The sequence below is a fragment of the Mobula birostris genome, chromosome 8 (genome assembly GCF_030028105.1).
Source record: "Mobula birostris isolate sMobBir1 chromosome 8, sMobBir1.hap1, whole genome shotgun sequence".
Lineage (NCBI taxonomy): Eukaryota > Metazoa > Chordata > Chondrichthyes > Myliobatiformes > Myliobatidae > Mobula > Mobula birostris.
The window spans coordinates 86850171-86873830 of record NC_092377.1 but is presented as its reverse complement, the minus strand read 5'-3'; the positions used below and the strand labels follow the sequence as shown (position 1 = coordinate 86873830).

General features: G+C 39.1%; 2 protein-coding genes across 2 annotated transcripts in view; one reads left to right on the top strand and one right to left on the bottom strand.

Annotated features, from left to right (window-relative positions):
• Positions 1 to 244: 244 nt before the first annotated feature.
• naa20 (N-alpha-acetyltransferase 20, NatB catalytic subunit) lies at positions 245 to 13239 on the top strand. The gene is made up of 6 exons (XM_072265578.1): positions 245 to 408; positions 5207 to 5231; positions 8163 to 8253; positions 11142 to 11277; positions 11368 to 11513; positions 11741 to 13239. The coding sequence occupies exons 1-6, from the start codon at positions 356 to 358 to the stop codon at positions 11824 to 11826; spliced, it is 537 nt and encodes a 178-aa protein (XP_072121679.1). The 5' UTR covers positions 245 to 355; the 3' UTR covers positions 11827 to 13239.
• Positions 13240 to 19918: 6679 nt separating this feature from the next.
• The window catches only part of crnkl1 (crooked neck pre-mRNA splicing factor 1), a 42666-nt gene continuing 38924 nt past the window's right edge, over positions 19919 to 23660 (bottom strand). Inside the window, exons 12-14 of the mRNA XM_072265577.1 lie at positions 21856 to 21957; positions 21034 to 21282; positions 19919 to 20214 (exon numbers count right to left, since the gene is read on the bottom strand). Of these exons, the coding sequence (XP_072121678.1) occupies positions 20041 to 20214; positions 21034 to 21282; positions 21856 to 21957 (525 nt within the window). The 3' untranslated portion in view covers positions 19919 to 20040. The remainder of the gene's footprint in view (positions 20215 to 21033; positions 21283 to 21855; positions 21958 to 23660) is intronic.

Genomic DNA, 23660 nt, shown 5'->3' with positions numbered 1-23660 from the left:
CTATCCCACAGGATGGTTCAAGGCGCTCCAGGCGTCGACAGACCAACCCCTATTCCCTTTTCCTCGTGTCACCTGCGGGGAAGGAGCCCCCAGCCTGCACATCGGCGGCGATGTCATCCAACCACTAGATGGAGGCAGCTCGTAAGCAACGTCGCTCGCGCTCGGTCGGTGACGTCATTCCCGTCGAGCACGCCAGCGCGCGACCCGGCGCGGGCATCAGGACGGCGGGCGACGTAACACGCTTCGGCCTCCCCGCCCCCACCGCCCGCCTCACTCCGTCGTGTTTTACGCCAGTTCCGGTAGCGCTTTGCCGTTCGGTGGGAGCGTTGTGGCCGGTTGAGTGTCAGCTTGTAAAATGACGACGCTGCGTGCGTTTTGTTGTGATGACCTTTTTCGGTTCAACAACATGTGAGTAAAGTGTGGCGCGAAGCCGTCTTGCGGAGTGGAGGCACCACGTGAATGCCTCCTCGTGCTCTGTGACCGAAATGGGGTTAAAACAGCGGTGATCCGGGTAAACCTTATCTGATGCTCATGTGCATCATATCAGCTGCTGCAAGTAGTTCTCCCCCCACTATATTGTACCTGTGGATACGTGTGCTTGTATGTATAATAAACTCGACTTTGACCTGTGTGCCCTGGTTAACGGGAAGTATATGTTCAACGTTGTTCATGAGTTTGAATCTCTTCCAGTTTTACTGTCTCTACTCGTATAACAATCCTACCTTCTCCAGTTATCCCACCTAACGATGTACATAGCTTCTCTAGCAGCATCTGTGAAGGGAAGTGAACGGGCATTGCTTTGGGTCGAGACCCTTCCCGACTGCCAATCCAGGTGAAGGATTTCGACCTGAAACGTCAACTTCATTTCTTTCCATAGGTGCTATCTCTGTTCCTCCGATGCCTTTGTGTTGCTCTAGACGTCCAGCATCTGCACACTTTTGTGCTTCTAAATAGCTTGTTTTCTAGATTTAGAACCTGAGTTAGTGGTTGGAAGTGGTGTGAGTAGGGGCAGCGTGAATCTTGCATCCAAGCAGGGGAAATGGTGGATTTCAAGGGAGCTGGGCAACAGAATAAAAATGCAGTTAGGATAGGTTGAGAGAGTATGCTTCATTCACTTCGTGTGTCACTTACTAAATGTAGAAAAATAAAGGAAACGGTACACATATAAACTTGGAATATAAAATAGGCTACTCAGCTCTTAAGACTTGCTCTGCCATTAAGATGATGGATGATCAGCTACAACCTTGACTCGACTCTGCATACCCATCTACATGCAGTAACACGTCCATTGCCCTTCCTTAACTCTTTTTACCTACTTCTCTTTTTAAAAAATACATTTGCTGTCTTCTGGAGAAGAAGAAGAGTCCAAGCACCCACAAAATGGTGACACCCTATTTTAAAATGGTTACCACTAGGTCTAGATCCTCTAACATCTGCCGTGTCAAGATTATTCAGGATCACTGTTCCCTCTAAGATGCGCAGGTACACGGCAGTGCAGTAACTGAAATGCTCCCTTGCACATGGCCTTTGTTGCCATGCAGCTGGAATTTTCCTTTGTATAATGTTATTATAAAGTGCTGTGGCGGTGGTGTAAAAACTTCCTGCTCAGAGCAATGGTCAGTCCATGCAGCTGTAAAAAAATATAGAGAATTTTGTCTAGGATCTTGTACAATTCCATGAAGTTCATACATTCTTCTAATTCCAGTAGACACAAGCCTACTGCACCTGTCCATTCTAAATATTTATGTTGTAAGCTCTCTCTGCTCTATTTGCAATATCCTAACCTCTTTCCTTAACTAAGACCATTAGACAGTAACACACATCAAAGTTGCTGGTGAACACAGCAGGCCAGGCAGCATCTCTAGGAAGAGGTACAGTTGACGTTTCAGGCCGATGTCCTGACGAAGGGTCTCAGCCCGAAACATCCACTGTACCTCTTCCTAGAGATTCTCCCTAGCCTGTTGCGTTCACCAGCAACTTTGATGTGTGTTACTTGAATTTCCATCATCTGCAGAATTCCTCATGTTTACACCAATAGACAGTACTTTGTATGTCACCACTGTGATGCCCCATAGAACTCATGCTGCAAATTATTAAATACAAACAGTAAATGCTAGAAATAATCAGTAGGGGGACTAAAATCCTTTAAGGTAGGTTTGCTAGAGCTGTTGGGTAGGGTTTGTACTAGGTAGGCAAGGGGAGGGGAGCCAGAATGATAGGGCATATGATGGACCAGTAAGTACAGTCGATTAGATGGGTTGAAATGTATTTTCAATACCTTAATGTGAGAAGTATTAGGTAAAAAGGGTGATGAATCTGGAGCATGGAATTGTGATGTTGTGCCCTTTACAGAGACTTTGCTGTCACAAGGGCAGGAATGGCTGCTGGATAGTCCAAGTTTTAAATGTTTCAGAAGAGACAGGGAGAGAGGTAAAAGAGGTGGGGGAGTGGGATTGCAAATCAAGGATAGTATTACAGCTGCCGAAAGGTTGAATGTCATGGAGGGATCATGTATTGAGTGAGTCTGGGTAGACATCAGAAACAGGAAGGGAGCATTTTATAGATAGCTCCCCCCCAACAGCCACTGGAACACAGAAGAGCAAATTTTGGTAAGGTGAAAAAAATAACAGGTTGACCTAACTTCCCTCATATTGATTAGTGCAAAAGGTTTAGCTGGGTTGGAACTTAAGTATGTTCAGGAAGGATTCCTGACAATTTGTGGACAGGCTGACTAGTGGAGAGGCCATACTGGATCTATGCTAGGCAACAGACCTGGTTAGGTGACAGATTCAGAGCATTTTGGAGACAGTCCCTGATATCTGCCATAGCCTTTGATGGGGATAGGAGCAGCCGGTATGGGGAAAATATTTAATTGGAGAGGACTAATTATGATGCAATTGGGCAGGAGCTTAGGAGTGTAAATTAGGAACAAATGTTCTCAGGGAAATGTATAATGGAAATGTGGAAGTTGTTGAAGGAGCACTTGCAAGGGGTTCTGGTGGTTTGCCCCATTAAGGCAGGGAAAGTACGGTCGGGTGAAGAGAAGAGGTCAACAAGAGAACTGGCACATTTAGTCAATAAGAAAAAGGAAGCGTACTTAAGATTTAGGAATTCAGAACAGGACTATTGAGAATTATAAGGTAGCGTGGAAGGAGAGTTAGAAGGAGACAGGAGGAGGCCTTTTTGGGTAGAATGTAACTACAGCAATGAATCTACTAAAGTGATAAAATTATATGCTGTAGATACTACATGTGCCTCTAATTTCTTGTTTGCATTAAGAATAAGCATTATTTTCCAGTTCATGATAAGAAGATAGAAGATGATTTGATGCCCATTGCTTTTATTGCATAATTGGTGACTATTGGGATATGATTCTGTCTATAGAATGACTTTAGATGATGGGTACTGCTTACACAGCTTCCCATTGATATCTGATTCCACAAATAAACAATTTGCAACTTTTTAAAAGTCATAATGTGATTGAATTCATTTCAAGTTTTTGTATTTGTGTTTTAACAAGATGAACCCAATGACACCAAAAGCATCTGTGAAAGCAGTTGGCGGAGTTATTTGTTTGCAAAAGTAAATGTCTTGCTTCTGACCATGCCAGTGTATAGAATGTTCAACCAGGTCCATGTTCTGATCTGGAAAGGCTTGAAGTCTGAGAACAGATGACAGGAGATACTAATAAGTCTGCTGGCTTCTTGTACTATATTATTTTGATTCAGGGAAGCTAAAGCATTTGTAAATCCCAGGTGAAAATTACGTGTAAATAGCTTCCAGTGAGATTTACAGGAAAATGTTGTTTCCTGCTAGGCATTGCTGTCTGCTGCACCTCCAACAGTGCACACCATTCATTGATGTTTTGCTCCCTAAAGCCTGATTTATACTTCTGCGTTAACTCGACGCCGTAACCTATGCAAGTGACTTTTGCACGTTGTGAACATCTATACTTGTGCATTGGTGTGTCTGCGTCGCTCTGCAATTCGCGCATGTCACGCATGCGCACACACCTGCCCGTGCAAGGCTTCATGGTCATGGTAGTCTTTCTCGGGATAAACAAGAAGTGAGCGTCTTTTTTCGTAAGAGCGAAATGTGTCCTCCATAATTTTGGAGGTCTGTAAACCTTTATGGAAAGCATTGCAGCCAGAGTTCCTTCCCCGCCCTTCAGTCACCCAATGGGAAGCTATTGCAGCGTAGGATGAAATATGATGCTACCAAGTTACATTTTGGGAGAGGTGCACGTCGCAGCAACGCAGGCTCTGGCGTAGGGATCTGCGTCAGCTTTGCGCAGAGTTTGCGGCGACGCAGCACTTACGGCGTCGAGTTAATGCAGAAGTATAAATCAGGCTTTAGCCTTGATATCCATCTCCTGGTGGCGGAGCAGTAGCAGAGATGTCTCTCTGCCACCCCCTGCAGTTTCCAATGAGGTTAGTCGGTATCCCAATTTCTGTCCCTCCTCTTTAGCCACAGCTAAAAGCTGCCCTTTTCTCCCTCTTCAGTCAACTCTGATGGCCCTCCTGAGCCTCGCTCCGGTCACTGCCATCATGGAGCAACACACACAAAATGCTGGTGGAACGCAGCAGGCCAAACAGCATCCATAGGAAGAAGCACAGTCAAAGTTTCAGGCCGAGACCCTTCGTCAGGACTAACTGAAAGAAGCGATAGATAGAGATTTGAGAGGGGGAGGGGGAGATCAGAAATGATAGGAGAAGACAAGAGGGGCAGGGATAGAGCGAAGAGCTGGAAAGTTGATTGGCAAAAGGGATACAGAGTTGGAGAAGGGAAAGGATCATGGGATGGGAGGCCTAGGGAGAAAGAAAGGGGGAGGGGAGCCCAGAGGAAGGTGGAAAGAAGGCAAGGTGTTATTGTGAGAGGGACAGAGAGAGAAGAAAGGGGGAAAATAAAAAATAATAAATAAATAAGGGATGGAGTAAGAACGGGAGGAGGGGCATCATGGAGTAACCTTGTCATTGATGTGCCAATGAAGTTTTGGCATCCTACTCTTTATTTGTTTACCGTATTTAGGGGATTTTAGTTGCTAATAAGTTTTTACAATATTTGTGTGTCAGTGATACACATGGCCCAAACAGCAGGATTTTTGTTGCTTTCTTTGTGGAAAACTATATTTTATTGATATAACACTGCACTAATTACAACAGCAGATTGTGACTATTTTGTAATTTGTTTTTGTTTTATTTTGCAGAAATTTGGATCCACTTACAGAAACTGTATCCTTATTAACAGTTAAATAATGCATTGAATTCTTGAGAAGAAACTGGTTAACGTTCACCAGGCAGCACATCCATATTTTTCTTAAAAAGTAAGACATAATTCAGATTAGAAATGTGCCTGAGCAAAGCTGTCATTTAAACTTCTACTTGATAACACCAACACAAATTAAATTAGTGGCCTCGAGTACTTTGTTTTTATTAATTCTATATTAATTTATCTTTAGTTGATGTTGAAATCAGTAAAAGTAGTGCTATTTGAAAACATATTATAGAATTGTGTTAAATTGTTCCTCTTGCTATTTGTTTTCCATAGCAGTATGTTCTCATCTCAAAATACCAGGTAAGAAACAGAAGCAGCAGTGGTCCATGAAGCCCCTTGTGTCAGCTCTGCACTTCACATAGCTCTTGGTTCTCTTGATGTCTAAAAATCTATAGCTCACCATTTTCAATAATGCTTTCATTCAAATTTATTTCAACCAGTACTAATTTCATTGAGCTACTGTCACCTAGATTTTTAGCCCTCTGCTTTCTTTTGTCTTCCATGAAGCAGTATTAAATATTTTTATCTATTTCTGTACTCTTCAATAGAATTTCTCTTGTCTCAGAAAGGAGCCCACATTAACTTTAATAACTTTTTCTTTTATATAGTATAGTCCATTTTGATGTTTCTTGCTTGTCTCCTCTCAACTTCTAGTACCTTTGGCACATCAGTGGTTGAGTCATTGTTAGCATTTGGATAGACAGGGACTTATTAGAGAGAGTCAACATGGCTTTGTGCGTGGTAGGTCATGTTTGACCAATCTATTGGAGTTTTTCGAGGAGGTTACCAGGAAAGTGGATGAAGAGAAGGCAGTGGATATTGTCTACATGGACTTCAGTAAGGCCTTTGACAAGGTCCCACATGGGAGGTTAGTTAGGAAAATTCAGTCGCTAGGTATACATGGAGAGGTGGTAAATTGGATTAGACATTGGCTCTATGGAAGAAGCCAAAGAGTGGTGGTAGAGAATTGCTTCTCTGAGTGGAGGCCTGTGACTAGTGGTGTGCCACAGGGATCAGTGCTGGGTCCATTCTTATTTGTCATCTATATCAATGATCTGGATGATAATGTGGTAAATTAGATCAGCAAATTTGCTGATGATACAAAGATTGGAGGTGTAGTAGACAGTGAGGAAGGTTTTCAGAGCCTGCAGAGGGACTTGGACCAGCTGGAAAAATGGGCTGAAAAATGGCAGATGGAGTTTAATACAGACAAGTGTGAGGTATTGCATGTTGGAAGGACAAACCAAGGTAGAACGTACAGGGTTAATGGTAAGGCACTGAGGAGTGCAGTGGAACAGAAGGATCTGGGAATACAGATACAAAATTCCCTAAAAGTGGCGTCACAGGTAGATAGGGTTGTAAAGAGAGCTTTTGGTGCATTGGCCTTTATTAATCAAAGTATTGAGTATAAGAGCTGGAATGTTATGATGAGGTTGTATAAGGCATTGGTGAGGCCGAATCTGGAGTATTGTGTTCAGTTTTGGTCACCAAATTACAGGAAGGATATAAATAAGGTTGAAAGAGTGCAGAGAAGGTTTACAAGGATGTTGCCGGGACTTGAGAAACTCAGTTACAGAGAAAGGTTGAATAGGTTAGGACTTTATTCCCTGGAGCGTAGAAGAATGAGGGGAGATTTGATAGAGGTATATAAAATTATGGTGGGTATAGATAGAGTGAATGCAAGCAGGCTTTTTCCACTGAGGCAAGGGGAGAAAAAAACCAGAGGACGTGGGTTAAGGGTGAGGGGGGAAAAGTTTAAAGGGAACATTCGGGGTGGGGGGCTTCTTCACACAGAGAGTGGTGGGAGTATGGAATGAGCTGCCAGACGAGGTGGTAAATACGGGTTCTTTTTTAACATTTAAGAATAAATTGGACAGATACATGGATGGGAGGTGTATGGAGGGATATGGTCCGTGTGCTGGTCAGTGGGACTAGGCAGAAAATGGTTTGGCACAGCCAAGAAGGGCCAAAAGGCCTGTTTCTGTGCTGTAGTTTCTATGGTTAGCTGATTTCTTAAATCTTCCTAGTCCTTGGCTTACTGCTTTTTGGCAACATTATTTGTCTAATCTTTTTGAATTATTACTTTCTAGCCATGGCCAGTTATTTTCCCTTTACCCTAGAGCAGGGGTTCCCAACTTCCTTTATGCCATAGGCCAGTAGAACAATTTAGCAACTTGTAAACCAAGTATTAATTCTTTAAAAAAATAGATATTGCTATCATGCATTTCAATATGGTTTCTTAGTCTACCACAACTAATTCATGGTTCTTTGTAGTGTGCTTCATTCTGATTTAAGAGCCTGATGCCCACCATCTGTTGGGTTGTTAAGCTTCTTTTCAAATTGTGCTCCAAAAGCAAGTTTCAATTCATTTGGGCTTATTGAGGATTTTCATGATTGCTAATAGCTAGTAGATTTTTAAATTGCAATAGAACTAAACTTGCACTCTGACTGCCTGGTTACTTTATGGAGTTGCTATATTTTCAGTGATCATTTATTCTTTGAAGGGCTCTCAAATTTTGAATTGTGTATGAATTTACATGAAATTCAGAATCAATTTGGCTGAGCAAGGCTTCATGAAATGAATTGGCATGAACTAGATTAAACCAATGATAATTCACTTAACTCCTTGTACATTTGGAGCCAGATTAACAACTGATGAAAGAAATAGCTGTAGAGCTGGGAAAAACTCTTGAGCTATGGCATAACAAAAAGCCACATTGACGTTAAGTAAATAAAATAGAAAAAAAATTGTAGATTGCATTTCATCAGCCTACATATAAATACAAGCTAGAGCTTTTTGTTACTATTATGTTTTGCATTGGACGCTAATTTAACTTTTGCAGATTACTGACTATATTATCTTGTTACTTTTCTTAACTAATTCACAGTATGGGATCCCCTTCTATCTACAGTATTTGGCTCATTGGCCAGAGTATTTTATTGTTGCTGAAGCACCTGGAGGAGAGTTGATGGGATACAGTAAGAATCCAGCATTGTAGTTTGTTTAAACTCACCATAATCTAATTTAAAAATCAAAATATTTATTTGAGCATTACTGTTGTAACTGAGATCTGTAATATTATTCCAGTTCTTGACCTACTTCATTTGTACTTCTAGGAATGTAAAAATGAATCTAGCAACCGTTTTGTCCATTACATTTCACAAGCAATTCTCCAAGAGCACACAGTCAAAGATTGCTTCTTTTTGTTTAATTGTTGGTTTTCAGAATTTTCTCTGCATTCCTTTAATTGGTCAAAACCTCTAGAACTACTTTGAATGTAAGGGAAAAATTTATTTCACCCCTCCAACACTCTTTAAGAATTGGTATTGGTTTATTATCGCATCAATTTCTCCTTCTGGTATTCTCCCTCCCCCTGCTTCACCCTGCTTCTGTTCACTACTGGGGCCTCTTACCTCTTCTCCTCCCTGCCAGTCACCTCACCTGATGCCCCTCCTTCCTTTCCTCCTATGGTCCACTTTCATATCAGATTTCTTCTTCTCCAATCTTCTACCTTTCCCACCTACCTGGCTCCACCTATCACCTAGCTATCTTCCATCCTCCCCCCGCCCCACCTTTATTCTGGCATCTTCCCCCTTTTCGGCCCTGAAGAAGGGCCTTGGCCCGAAACGTTGACTATTTATTCATTTCTCTGGATGCTGCCTGACCTTCAGTTTTTTTGTGTGTGTGTTGCTCTGGATTTCCAAAATCTAGAGAATCTCTTGTGTTTATCATTGACATACTTACTAAGATATAGTGAAAAGTTTGCTTGCTTGCTATTTATACAGATCAAATTATTACATTGTACATTGAGCTAGAATAAGGTAAAACAATAATGTAGAATAAAGTGTGAGCTGCTGGTATGTGCTTTCAGGCTTTTGTATCCTCTGTTTTATGGGAGGGGGGAGTAGAGAGAATGTGTGGAGTGGGTGGGGCCTTTATGCTGGCTATTTCACTGAGACAATGAGAAGTATAGACAGTTCATAGAGGGGAAGCTGGCTCCTTTGTTGTGCTGGGCTGCTTCCACAACTCTGCACTTTCTTGCGGTCATGTGTAGATCAGTTGCCATTCCAATCTGTTATGCATCCAGAAAGAATACTTTCAATGGTTAAAAATTATTAAGAGTCGACAGGAACATGCCGAATCTTAGTTTCCTGAGGAAGTAGAGGCATTGGTGAACTTTATTGGCTGTGACGTCAACATGCTAGGACCAGAGCAGGTAATTGGTGATGTTCATACCTAGGAACTTGAAATTCTCAACCTCAACACAGTTGATGTAGACAGGTGTGTTTGCACTGGCTCTGTTTCTGAAGTCAATTACTTTTTTTTAAATTGACACAGAGTAAGGTTGTTGTCATGACACCATGTCACTAAGCCCTCTTACCTCCTTCCTGTACTCCAACTCATTACTTGAGATGTGGCCTGCTGCAGTGGTATCATCTGCAAACTTGTAGATGGAGTTAGAGCAAAATCTGGCCACCCAGCCACAAGTGTACATTGAGTAGAGTAGTGGCTGAGGATGCAACCTTCTGGAGCACCAGCATTTAGAATAATCATGGCGGAGATGTTGCTGCCTATCCTTATTGATTGCAGTCTGTTGGTCAGGCAGTCAAGGATCCAGTTGCATTAACTCCCAGGGTCCAGAGTTTAGTTGGAATAATTGTACTGCAGGCAGAACTGTAGTCAATAAGCAATAATTGGACATAGTTCTCTACTGTTCAGATGCTCTAGAGATGGTGTCTGCCATAAACCTCCTTTGGAGGTAGGTAAATTGCAGTTGGGTCAAGGTTGTCTGGAAACCTGGAGTTAACGTTTTCTATGACTGGCCTCTTGAATGCTTCATGATGGTAGACAGTAGTCACTTGGCAGTAGTCATAAAGACATGTTATCTTGTTTTTCTTGGTTACAAGGATGATAGTGGCAGGAGAGAACCATAGCCTAAAGCAGGGAGAGGTTAATATCTGCAAATACTCCTGCCAGCTAATCTGCACCAAAATCTAAGGACATGTCCAGGGACACCATCTAGGCTCAATGCTTCCCATGGGTTCACCTTCCAGAAGACTGATCTTACATCCTGTAGATTTAAGTGTACTAGAAACTGTCAGGGTGGGTGGTGATATATCTGTTCCCTTCTGTGATACTGTCTGACTTCATTTTATAACTTGCTATGTAAGACTTGATAGCTGGACTGAAATTCCATTTTGGACTGATACTGTTTCTTAGCATCTCTGATGGCTTTATGAAGGTCGTATCTTGATTTCTTATAAAGGTCAGGGTCACCTGATTCAAATACTGCAGACCTAGATTTGAGAAGAGAATGGGTCTCCATGATTTGGAAGCACTTGGATTCTCCTTTTTGATACACAGTTCCTCAACACACTTGCTGAGAATGTCTGAGATAATAGTGGCATATTCATCTAGGCTGGCTGCTGAATCTTTGATTATGGACCAGTTTATCAACTCAAAAGCAGTCACCTAGAATCTTACCTGTTTCCACAGGCAAGCACTGTGATGTTCTGTATTCTTCAGTTTCTGTTTGATTGTATTGAAATTTTTGTTACATTTCTGAATTGTGTGTAAACACACACATTCCCAATTTTAAAAGCGTATCTAAATAGATTGGGTTCTGGTTAATTGGACCATCGGTTAATTGGGGTGGCCAAAAAAGAATGAACTCCAATTGAGAAAATAACTGGGATTCCCTTTATTTATTTGGGACATTATGCCACTTAATTGGGGCAGCAGAGTTTGCCAAACAGTTTCTCACTTGCGTCAGATGTGTGCACTTGTGTGGCTATTAGAACTACACCATCCTTAGAGCGAACAGTATTTAAATAGTGTCACTTAACTGATTGTTTCTTATTTTAAGTAATGGGGAAAGCTGAAGGATCAGTGGCGAGAGAGGAATGGCATGGACATGTAACAGCATTATCTGTGGCTCCAGAATTTAGACGTTTAGGACTAGCAGCTAAACTGATGGAACTGCTGGAGGAGATATCTGAAAGGTTAGTTTGTATGTTTTAGCTACTACATATAGTATCTGTTTAACATACATTTCATCAGTGATAGATGAACATTGTGCTTCCTTTCTGTAGAAAAGGTGGATTCTTTGTGGATCTATTTGTACGAGTATCCAATCAAGTGGCTGTGAACATGTACAAGCAGCTTGGCTACAGTGTCTACAGAACTGTGATAGAATACTATTCAGCTAGCAATGGAGAACCTGATGAAAATGCCTATGGTATGATTATAAATTTATATAAACCTTTTATAATAATTTGTAATTTTGGTACATATTTATGGGTTGTTGATTACTTTGAGATCCTATGCTATGAACTTACAGGTAGTTATAATTACTGATTCAATGAAAGGCAATTTGTAAGTGAATACTCCACTTTGGATGAATTGTGTTAACCAACTTTTTAGATGTTTGCATTTTTAACCACGCATTTTTAATCTCTCTAACAGATATGAGAAAAGCCTTATCAAGAGATAAAGAGAAGAAATCAATAATACCTCTTCCTCATCCAGTTAGGCCTGAAGACATTGAATAGCTTTAAGCTGTGGTTCTTGGGCAATGTACAATTTTATGAGCACTGAATTAGGGAATTTGAGTATTTTTTTTGGATAGTAAGTCTGCTTGTGTTTCAGTAGTGCATGAGTATGAAGTTATCTTGATAATTTTAAGACCATAAGATATAAGAGCAAATTAGGGCATTTGGCCCATTAAGTCTGCTCCGCCATTTCATCATGGCCTATCCATTTTTTTTTGAGTCCTAGCATTCTGCATTTACCTTTGTAGGCCCCAAGAGCCACAGCTTTATCAAGAAATGTTTGTTAATATGGCCCTTGCAGCTGACAGCCTTGGAGATACACTGTATGTATGCAGATTTCTTGTACATACTTAATAAAGATTTGTGAGAGATTTAATTTCTTGTGTAATAGACGGAATATAGTTGGTATCCAAAAGTGCAGCAAAAACTCAATGTTGTCAGCTCTTTAGGTGCTGGAATGTTTGTTTAATTTCATAGTTGTTCAGGCTTCCTGATGAGGATCATTTGTACCTGGAGGCTGAAACAAAGGTTTTAAATTTTTTTTAATACACTGGAAATGCATGCATGTTAATAACTGAGTGTTTATACAAAGAAGAAATAATACCTAATAGATTTTAAATTTAATCTTTCACTATTGATGAGAAAGCAGCAGGCAGTATAATATGCTCTAGCTATAAATAGACTGCAGGGGGAAAATTGTTTAAATCAGTTTTTTCATAGACTTCATGATTTTTAAAATACTTTAAGTACTGTCAAGGTTCAGACCTAGTTAATACCTGTATGTGCAATTTACTGTAAATATCAATATGTTTTTGTTCTTGTATAATTTTGTTTTAATTACTATATCAGACGGTAGATACTTTTAATCTGTAAACATGACTCCAAATCAGATTAACAACCTAAATATGGCTTTTGCTGCCTAAAACCTGAGACAATGAAAATTGTACACAAAATTAGGAATGATCTAAGGTCAATGTGTATACTGCTACTTTGGTATTATTGACTTATTTTAACAATACTGTACAACAAACGGATCATGAGTAAAATAAATTAAAACTAATCACCTACTCTTTTGCTATTCTGGGCCTAGCAGTTGGTGGTTGCCATGTTAGAACAGTATTAGCCTGTTTATATATTCCCATGCACTGCTGGAAACCCTTTCAATAACTTTGCTTTGAGTGGAAGCAAAATGAATCAAATCAGTGTAATGATTGTAAGAACAGAAAGATGTCAGTCCCAGAATCTGCATTTTTAAAGAAACAATTTTATGTACAATTCACAGCACTGTCCCAATATCAGCATGAAAATATCAAAATGACACACTATATCTGCCTCAACCACCTCCCTTGCTGACTTTTGGATATGGTAGGTTTAAAAACATGGTATGTAAAATGATTAAAGCCATAATTCAAAAATAATGATTGCCTCACAGATTTGTTGTATGAAGTTTCATTTCATGTGGATAAAGCACCCGTGTTATGGATATGTAACTATATACGTCCCTAAAGCAGGACTACACAATACAATGGCTAGCCAATTATCGATAACAGATGACATAGTATCCAATACAAATCATTAACAAGTTACAAATACTAGGCACTGTAACCAGCTTAGATCCAACTGGTAACTGCTTCAACTATCAAACTGTTGACAAGATGCTACCTTAAAATATTTGACATTAAGTGGGCTGAATAATTTCCATTCAGTATCCAAACGGGAGCACTAACTTTCCAGTATCCAGCTAATTTCAAAACACTGAGCTAATATCAAAATACAAATCCTACAAATGCCAGTTTTATGAAGAGATTATAATCAGAACAGACAATAATTTAATTTCAATTATGACACTACATCATAGGATGCAAATATTGATGCTTTAACCAATACTGATTGTGAACTTTGTATTCATTCTTCATTTAATTGTCCTTAAAATCGAGCATTTTTAATCACATGATATTACATTTTTCATGCTAATCCTACCAGAACAGCATTTCCCAGTAACCAGGCTGTATTTGCCTAACCTAGGTTATAAGGAATTTACTGGATTGTACTACCTGTAAACACAAAATTTTATGACAATATTACAAAAGGGTCATTTTTTTCCTTTAAAATGTTGTATTGATTGTACCATCTGATTTGGCTGCCCATTCTTTACTCCAAGCTTGTTATGTTAGATACATTGCCCATGTATTCCATAGTATCAGCTTGTTGCTTCTACCACCAATCGCATTAGCTATATTTATTGCCAATACTCCTGACTCACCTAACAAGCTTATTTGGAACACTAAAAAGTATTTAAAGAACCAGGGGTTCAGAAATTAAGATAAGTTGCACTGTTTGGGTTCAGTAGCTAGGACCTAAAAATCTTTGTGGAGTAGTTTGTGATTGTGATTATAGCAAAATTTGAATCTCAAAGTTTGACCAGGCAATCCTTTAGAACTATTTCCAGAAAACTGATGATTTCACTCCATAGATGCTGCTTGACCTGCTGACTTCCTCCAGCATCCACCTTGTACTCCCCTCTCCTACCCTTTACCTTTTTATTCTGGCTTCTGCCTTCTTCCTTTACAGACCCAATGAAGGGTCTCAGCCCTAAACATCAGCTGTTTATTTCCCTACATTGAAATCCACACAAAATGCTGCGGAACTCAACAGGTCAGGCAGCTTCAGAGAAATAAGAGCAAGGAAAATGGTAAATAAGATTAGAAAGACAGGCCTCAATTGTACTTGCACCTCAGCCACAAAGCACATCAGGAGCTGAGCACTATGATGTGCAGTCATGAACCAGTGCACCCTGATGCTTTCCCTATTATTGGGGGGGGGGGGGCAGAATTTCAACCAGGCCAGCTTGAAGACATCAGTACAACAACCACCACATCACCTTTGAAACCAGTGAAGCCAACACACTTGACCACTGTTATACCACCTTGAAAAACTTACCATGCAAAACACTTACCATGCCATCCCATGCCTGCACTTCGGAGAGTTGGATCACCTAGCTGTACTTCTACTCCCAGCATACGGCAGAGACTAAAGACCTCAGCACCAGCGATGAGAACCCAGAAGGGATGGTAAAGAGAGGTGGAGGAGTACTTACAGGACTGTTTTCAGTTGATGGACTGGACGATATTCAGGGACTCGTCTCCTAACCTGAATGAATACACCACAGTTGTCACAGACTTCATCAAGACCTGTGTGGATAAGTGTGTGCCTTCAAGAACACACTGGACATACCCAAACCAAAAGCCATGGATGAACTAGGAGATTCATAGTACGCTGAGGGCTAGATCTATGGTATTCAAGACCGGTAAGATCTATGGAAGGTTATTTTAAGAGCGATAAACAATCCTGATTGAGGTTAGAGATACACTGGCTGGGTTTGCAGGCTATTACTTCCTACAAGGTAAAACATCATGAATGGCTGTGAAGCTTCACTCGCAGATGAATAAAAGTGCTCCTGTACAAAAAATCCCTGTAGCATCTGGTGATCCTGTGATCAGTCTGAGACCAATGTCAGAACATCTTTCAAGAACAGGGGTTCTTAGATTATCTTAGATAATCTCTCCACTTAGATAATAGTAATATCTACATGAAGTTGCTGTTTTTTGATTACAGTTCAGTTTTCAACACCATCATACATTTAGTACTAATAAATAGCTCCAAAACCTGGGCCTCTGTACATCACTCTGCAATAAGATTCTTGACTTCATCATTGAGAGACCCCTCTATTCTGATGCTGTGTTCCCTGGTCTTAGACTCTCCCACAGTAGGAAATATCCTCTCCACACCCACTCTATCAAGGCCTTTGACCATTCGATAGGTTTCAATGAGGTCACCCCTCATTCTTCTGAATTCAGCGAATATAGGCCCAGAGCCATCAAACACTCTTCACATGACAAGCTGTTCCAACTTGGAATCATTTTTGTGAACCTCCTTTGAACCCGCTCCAGTTTCAGCACATCCTTTCTATGGGGCCCAAAACTGCTCACAATACTCCAAGTGAAGCCCACCAGTGTTTTACGAAGTCTCAACATTACATCCTTGCTTCTATATTTCATTAGGCGTTTGAGAAGACATGGTATGTCTATAGAGGTACCATGGAGAGTATTCTAACTGGTTGCATCTGGTTTGGAGGGGCTTCTGCACAGAATCAGAAAAAGTTGCAAACTCAGCCAGGTTCACCATGGGCGCTAGTCTCCCAGGTATTGAGGACATCTTCCAAAGGTGATGCCTTGAAAAGGCGCATCCATCATTAAGGACCCCCATCACCCGGGAGATGCCCTCTTCTCATTGCTACCATCAAGGAAGAGTTACAGGAGCCTGAAGACATACACTCAGTGTTTTAGGAAGAGCTTCTTCCCTTCTGCCATCCGATTTCTGAATGAAAATTGAACCAATGTACTCTAGCTCACTCTTTTTCCCTTTTGCTCTTTTTGTAACAGTTATTTAATTTATTTATATATATTTATTGTAATTTATAGTTTTATTATTATGTACTGCTGGCACACAACAAATTTAACAACCAATGCCAGTAATATTACACCTGAATCTGATTCTGACCATAATTGCATGAATGCAATTGCAAAGCCTGGAGAAAAATGCAAAGTGGTACGAATTTTGAAGTGGGGAACAAAATAAAAGATGACTTTGAGAGGAAGGGCTACAAAAATAGATAGCATAAGCCATGCAATCAAAAGAATTAAGAAACTTAGATAATTAGTTTTATATTCACAGAAGTGCCTGAAAGTGATACAAGTAGGTTGGTCAACACGACTTCTGATTGAACATAAAAGGGATCTAAATTTATTGCCAAAGGTAAGAGGAAAGTGATTTCCGAGTAGAGATATACACATTCTTTAGCATGGAGTCATTTATAACCATGATTTCCAACCTAGGATGCCAAAGTTCAAGAGGTTTTAATGATACAAGTAATTTAAGGTTTACCCAATGAAGATAAACCAGTGTATACTTGCCACACAAGCTACCCAAGCCGCAAGACTGACAGCATCCCTATAAGTCCTTGGAAGTTTTCAGCTCTTTAAAGGTTGCAGCCTGTGCCACTGTCATCCAGAGGCATAACTCAGTTGCTGTATACGTAGAGTCTGCATGTTCTCTCCATGTGGGTTGCTTCCAAGTGCTCTTGTTTTCTCCCGCATCCTGAAGGAGTGCTAGTAAATAAATTACTTACTGCATCCATTAACTGACATGTTCATGTCACTGAGAGAACAAGTTACATAAGTGTTGAGGAAGGAGGATGAACATGGCTAATGGAACTCGAGGAATTGTTCAGCTGGCATTCAGCATGAGCCCAATAGGCCAGAACACTTCTCTTATGCTGTTAAGACAAGTAGAAGATCAGCATGTACAGTAGTGCTGTTAAAGTTGCAATTGTATAAAATTATGAAGACTTGACATAACAAGTGGCGGAGTTTGCGGAGCCAGTGAATTTTGATTCAGCCCTGGAGCTAGGGAACTAAATTGAAACAAACAAAAATCTTAGGTAAGAACGTTTTTTTACTTTCCATCTTGGGGCATTAAGGGTTTAGCTGCCTTTGAAGTGAGTTCCTAAACCACAAAGTTGTCAGGCACCGTTAATTTTCACTGCTCTATTTAAAATGCTACAGAAATCTCCAATATCTCTCAATAACTTCAACATGGCTACAAAGCTTTTCACAAATGAACTCCTGCCCACAAAAGAAAGGCAGCTATCAAGTACTAGGCTTTAATTGAGTGCAGCATCTGTAATGAAATAAGGCCGACAACAAAAAAAAACTCCAAAACTAGAAAAAAAAAATCAAGAAAAAGACTAATTGCAACAGGAAATAAACCAATACTTTTACCTAAGTTGCACAGATCATTAAAGCTTCTTTTCTGTGCTCAATTTTAAATCACAAAAGTGTAAAGCACATACTAAAATAGACAATCTACAGGTGCTAATGGTGTTCCACTATTGGACAATACAGTGTAGATCCAAATAAACAAAATGGCAGAAAGATATGACAAGAATCCCAGAAAAGCTGTTAAAATCTTCCTTGGCAGCTGTTGAGAGATTCTTGTCTTTTGGTGGTGAAACCAGGCTAATGTCTGCAAATATTTTAAGAAATGGATGCCTAATTTACTGTTCATAGTCTGCCAAGTGGAGACTATGTCCAACTTCTACGGTAGGTAGAAATGGAGATTTGAATACCACTTGAAATAAAAATTCACATCATTTATGTAAGAAATTATTAAAAGGCTTATCACACATTGAAAATGTTAAAACTGTAAATTACATAAAAAGTGGCCAACTAACAAAAGTCTTCTGCTTGAATTTTGCATCTTTATAATTCTTTTTATTTATGTTGAGGAAGTGATGACCTTCTTCAGCAAAAGAGTTTATCCTTGTTGAATTCAAAGCAAAATCTGCTTGGACAGACCAAGCAACTGAGAAACTTCTAATTACAACTTTTTTGGCAGAGATGTTTTAGTCTTTTCATCGCAGTAAGTTAATGGTTACAAGGAAATGTAACAACCATACCATAGTACGGTGTAAGAGGATAAATGTCGCTTTTACTTGGATACTGGAGCTCTGTATCACCAGATTTGAGAAAGAAGACTTCATTCAGTTTTCTTTGCAATGTGAACAATCAGAAGAAAATAATGTCATTTCTCAGAGAGTTCATTAATACACAAAAGCACTTTAAGAACTTAAATCATTATTTGCAAATTCAGTTTTTCATTTGGGTATTGGACCCTTTGCAGAAATAAGAGGATGCAGAATTTTGAATTTCCCAGTCCTCTGAAAATATTCACTCTGTGACTGGTACTTTCAGGAACATGGATATCAAAACTTCTGGCCTGTTAAAGGACTAAATGTTGATGTCTATATGCAACCAGGGTCACTTTGCCCTCTCCAGCCTCCTATTCATAAGAATACACCTACAAAGAACTTGCAACGAAAATTCACAATAAACTCAATGCACACAATGATTTCTATAAATTTGCTGTTGACATTTTCATGTCATATGCACAAGGATTCAGAGTAAAATGGTACAGACTGCATGGAACAGGCAAAGGTGGCTTTGATACATCAAGGACTGAAATTATATGTGTATATACCAACAGATCCCTTAAGGTTGCAACACGAGTTGACGTGGTTGTTCAGAAGGTGTGTGGGATCTTGGTCTTTATTAGTTGGGGATTTTAAAGAGCCGCAAGGTAATAATGCAGCACTATAAAACCCTGGTTGGACTACACTTGGAATATTGTGTTCAGTGTAGAGTGCAGAGGAGATGCTGCATGGACCAGAGGGCATGTCTTATGAAGATAGATTGATCAAGCTCAGGATTTTCTCTTTGGAGCAAAGGAGGATGAGAGGCAACTTGACAGAAATGTATAAGATGATGAGGCATAGGTAGAATGAATGGCCAGAGATTCTTCCCGGGGTGGAAATGGCGAATACAAAGGGGCATATTTTAAAAGTGATGGGAAGAAAGTACAGGGAGGATGTCAGAGATGAATTCTTTACATAGAGAGTGATGGGTGTGTGGAATGCCCTGCCAGGGGTGTGGTAGAGGGAGGTACATTAGTGGCATTTATGAAACTTTTAGTTAGGCACATGGATGAGAGAAAAATGGAGGGCTACATAGCAGGGAGGGTTAAATTGATCTTAGAGTAGGCTGAAAGGTTGGCACAACATTGTGGCTCAAAGGTGATGTGCTATGCTGTATTGTTCAATGTGTACCAATGAAATTATTATTGATATGCCTATGTCAAGTCTAAACAAGTAAGCTTTCATTCGGAAAGGTGGAGAAATAGTTGCCCAAAGAGCTTCAAAAATTTTCCACCATATAACTTCCCAACAAAATTAACAAATAAAGGCAAACTTTATTTGTAAATAGCCTATACTGTGTTGTAATTTTGCATGTTGAAACAAAGTAATACTAAATACCGTTATTGGATAGTTAGAAAGTCATCTTGAGAGAACCACTGAATTACGTTAGCCAATGGCGGAGGTATGACTTAATCAAACTAGACCCTAAGTTACTCTGAGCTCAGTTGAGGATGATGGTGTGAAATTATAACAATAGCTTAAAGAATTGCAAAAAAAAAGCATATTACAAAACTTATTTAATAAACACTATAGACAGCTCCAGCTGTTCACATATTGTACAAAAACAAAATCCAAAAAAAAGGTAAAGAAAATTAAAGTGTCTAGAAAAAGTTGCTAAGTCATCAAGATTCACTCTCATTCTTATCTGTACTTTTGTCAGGGTCATCCTCCGATTCTTTCTCATCCTGCAGTTGCTTCTTCCAGAGCTTGGCCATAGCGAGCAGCTTGAGGTTTGGCTGATTGGCAGCATCTTCAGGGAAAATGTAGTCGTAATATTCCTCCCAGCCAGCATCTGACTAAATTAAGAAAATAAAAAGGAGATATTATTTGATTAAACCACAAGGTTCATCATACTTCTGCCACTAGACTTTTAAACAACCTAACTACTTTTGTATTTTGTTTTTAAGATGTAATTAAGTCTTCCTAGAATTAAACAGCTCCAACAACCATATCAGCAAGTAAGATAAATCAGAAGTTTTCAAATTTAGATCTACGACGGTTGTTAGGAGAAAAACAACTTAGGGACATGAATCATTAACCAATTGAAAACAAACAGGAAAACCCTAGCAGAAAGCAGTTCAATAAACCATGATCTGACTGATGTGAGCAAGTTGTTAATTTCTTGGACCAAACAACTTAAAGCAGAGAATACCAAAACTGTGCAAATAGACAAGGCTCAAGTGCATATTCTTAAAAACAGCTTACAAAGTGTGTATTGGCAAAAGTTTTAAAAACATTCATGTCAACCATTTGGCAAATATGGGGTTCTTGAATGTTTCAACTGCAAAAAAATATATATTTAAATTGTCACAAGTCATTTATACTCAGAAAGCTAAGTTTGTTAAAATTCTGTTGAAAAATAAAATGGTTAAATGACCAATAAAATGCAAGACGTATTTTCATTAGAAAATAAAATGCTTGAGGTTTAATATACACTTCATATTACTAATGTTTATCAATATGAAAGTTTTCCACCTTACTTCAAAAGATATGTTTAAGTATTTGAATGGCTGCTAGTTAACTGTCAAAGGGTTAAGTGTTAAAAGATGACCACACATTAACTTTTTTGTTATTTTAGTAAAAGTAAATTTGTCTGTTTTGACAAGAGTTCTTACTCCATCTTCTGTCTGCAACTTCCTCCTCTTTTTGACGCGTTCTGGCATAAGTTTTCGAACTCTGTTCTGTGATGATTCTGTGCCAAATTCAGCCTCAAAGTCCCTCCAGGACTCCAAGAACATGAGTCGCTCTTCCTTCTCCTCACAATTTCGCAAAGACCGGTTGGCATCCTCATAGATTTGTCGACATCTAGATAAGCGTTCGGGTGCATCCACTGAAAGTTCGAACTGAACATAACTAATCCATACCTGTTGAAAAGAAAGATATAGAATTTCAAATCACATCAATAACTGCATGGATAATTATTTCCATTCCTTCTCAGTCTAATATAATACAATTTATACTGAGAAGCAGGTGAAACAGCAGAGAGCAAGCGACATAGCTGAGAATTATAGCAATAATTAACAATCAAATCCGAATGGTGTCAAACTCTCAGCTTATACTTGTTTTTGAAGCAAAATTAGATAAGTCACAAAACTAGAATGCAAGTCATTCACTTGCCAATATTGTGTCTTTAATTTGATATCCAGGAAACAAACACTACTATTGCTTTACCCTAAATCCTTTAACACTTGACAAATTAACACATCAACATTCACATAATTAGAACACTTTTTCATTACAAAGTATTGAAACATTAATGGAGCCAAACATTTTTGTAAAACCTGTTACCATCCAGAGTCGTGATAATAATAAAAGCAGGGACATTGCAAATATTTTGCACTGGCATGTAACAAATCAATTATTTTAAGTACGAAGCGTCTTTGGAACTTGAATAATTGTTAACTGCCAAAATAGTCTTTTTGACATTACTAGCTTACTTTGACATGTTGAGTACGTTGAAGTAGACGTTTGTAAAGGTTTCTCGTCCTTTCATATTCCTCCTGTTCAATTTCAAAGTCAATGTACGACTTCCAAAGCACCTGAAAAATAGCAAATTCCACAAAATTATCCAACTTGTAGATGATATTGATTTTATTATAGAAGTTAACACTCAATTTAACATCCAAATTGCGACTGCAGGAAGACTGGGTTTCCTTATAACCTACAATGAAATAAAATGTGGATATGTCTTATATTAAAAAAATGCCATCTCAGCATAGTTTTGTGGGATGAATTTTAAAGCCTTTATAAAAATAAATTGAATGTTCAACATAATATAAACAAAATTGAAAATGGTCAATGATCCAATTTAGTTTTTTCTTCTGCTGTAGAAGTATAAAGGTGATTAATTATTCATCAAAAGGAGCATAGAGAGAATTCCTTTCAAATGATAAGGTTATTGAAAAAAGAAATTAACATAAAAATTCCAGTTCTTTCAACATCACCTGTAACATCTTTTTTCATTGTAGAAGCCTGCCCCTCCTATAAGACTATCCACATTCCCACCTTCAAGAATATGCAAGATTCTGATATTATAACAGAAAATGTTGGAAACACTCGGGTCAAGCAGCAATTGAGGAAGCAGTTGTTATTTTCAGGTTGGACACTTTAACAGAATCGATCAAAAGAGAAAATAAGCTCATTTTAAACTGTAAAGAGAGAGAGGGAGGGATGGGTATGACAAAGGGAATATCTCTTAATAGCAAGTGGCCAGACTATCAATGGAGATATGTTTCTCAAGTTAGCTGCTTGATAGGCTAATGAAGAAAAACAAAGAGAGAAAAACACAGATGAAAGACTTAGGAAATGCCCATTGCTGAGTGAGTCATGGTGCACTACAACACAGAAACAGGCACTTCAGCCTATCTAGTCTGTGATACAAACATTACGCGAGTTAACCAAGGTGGATGAATTTGTTATTGACTCATGAAGACTGCAAAGTGCCCATTGGAAAATGAGGTGCTGTTCTGCAAGTTTACATTGCCACATTACAAACATGCAGGAGGCCATAGACATAGCAGTGTGGGATGGAGAACTAAAGTTCCAGGCAAGTGGAAGCTTGAGGTCCCTCCTGCAAGCTGAAAGCAGTTGCTCCGCAAAGCAGTCATCTGACCTGTGCTTGTTTTTTCCAACATACAGGAGACTATATCCTGAGCACTGAATGCAATGCATTAGTTCAGAAGTACCTGTGAATCGCTACATCAGATAGAACTACTGCTTCATTCACTCCTTCCCACCTGGATGATGGGAAGTAGTGAATGAACAGATGCTGCACTTCCTGTAGTTACATGGCAAAGTGTTGTGAGAAGTGCAAGTGCTGGAAGAGAAAGAAAAGCAGACCACAGCCATGAAGGGTTTCTTCAAACTACAGGAGTGGAAAGAAAGAGCACGAAGAGCTTTTGCAAGTTTGAAAACTTTTGAATGCATTTTTTTTAATAAATCAAGAAGCCTAACTACTGGCTTATATTTTCTAAATGTCATATAGAATGCTCACAGGCCTCTGGTTTACTTTGTGAAATTCATTTAATAAATCTAAGTGCACCAGCTTGCTCTTAAATAAATCGAGGAAGATTGCTGAAAAGTAAAATTTAAAACAAAATTATATTGTTAAGTGCATTTTGAATGTACTGGTTCATAATAAACATGATGGCAACTTCCAAATGAATTGGGCTGAAATTCAAATAGTACAGAAAACATAAAAGTTTAATTTATTGCTCTTAAAGTTGAAATACATCATAATCTG

Excerpts from the sequence above, each read along its gene's own strand:
- naa20 (XM_072265578.1), top strand. The coding sequence starts at position 356 with ATGACGACGCTGCGTGCGTTTTGTTGTGATGACCTTTTTCGGTTCAAC. Across the intron at positions 5,232-8,162 it reads TGGATCCACTTACAGAAACT|TATGGGATCCCCTTCTATCT; the intron begins GTATCCTTATTA and ends ACTAATTCACAG. Across the intron at positions 8,254-11,141 it reads AGGAGAGTTGATGGGATACA|TAATGGGGAAAGCTGAAGGA; the intron begins GTAAGAATCCAG and ends TCTTATTTTAAG.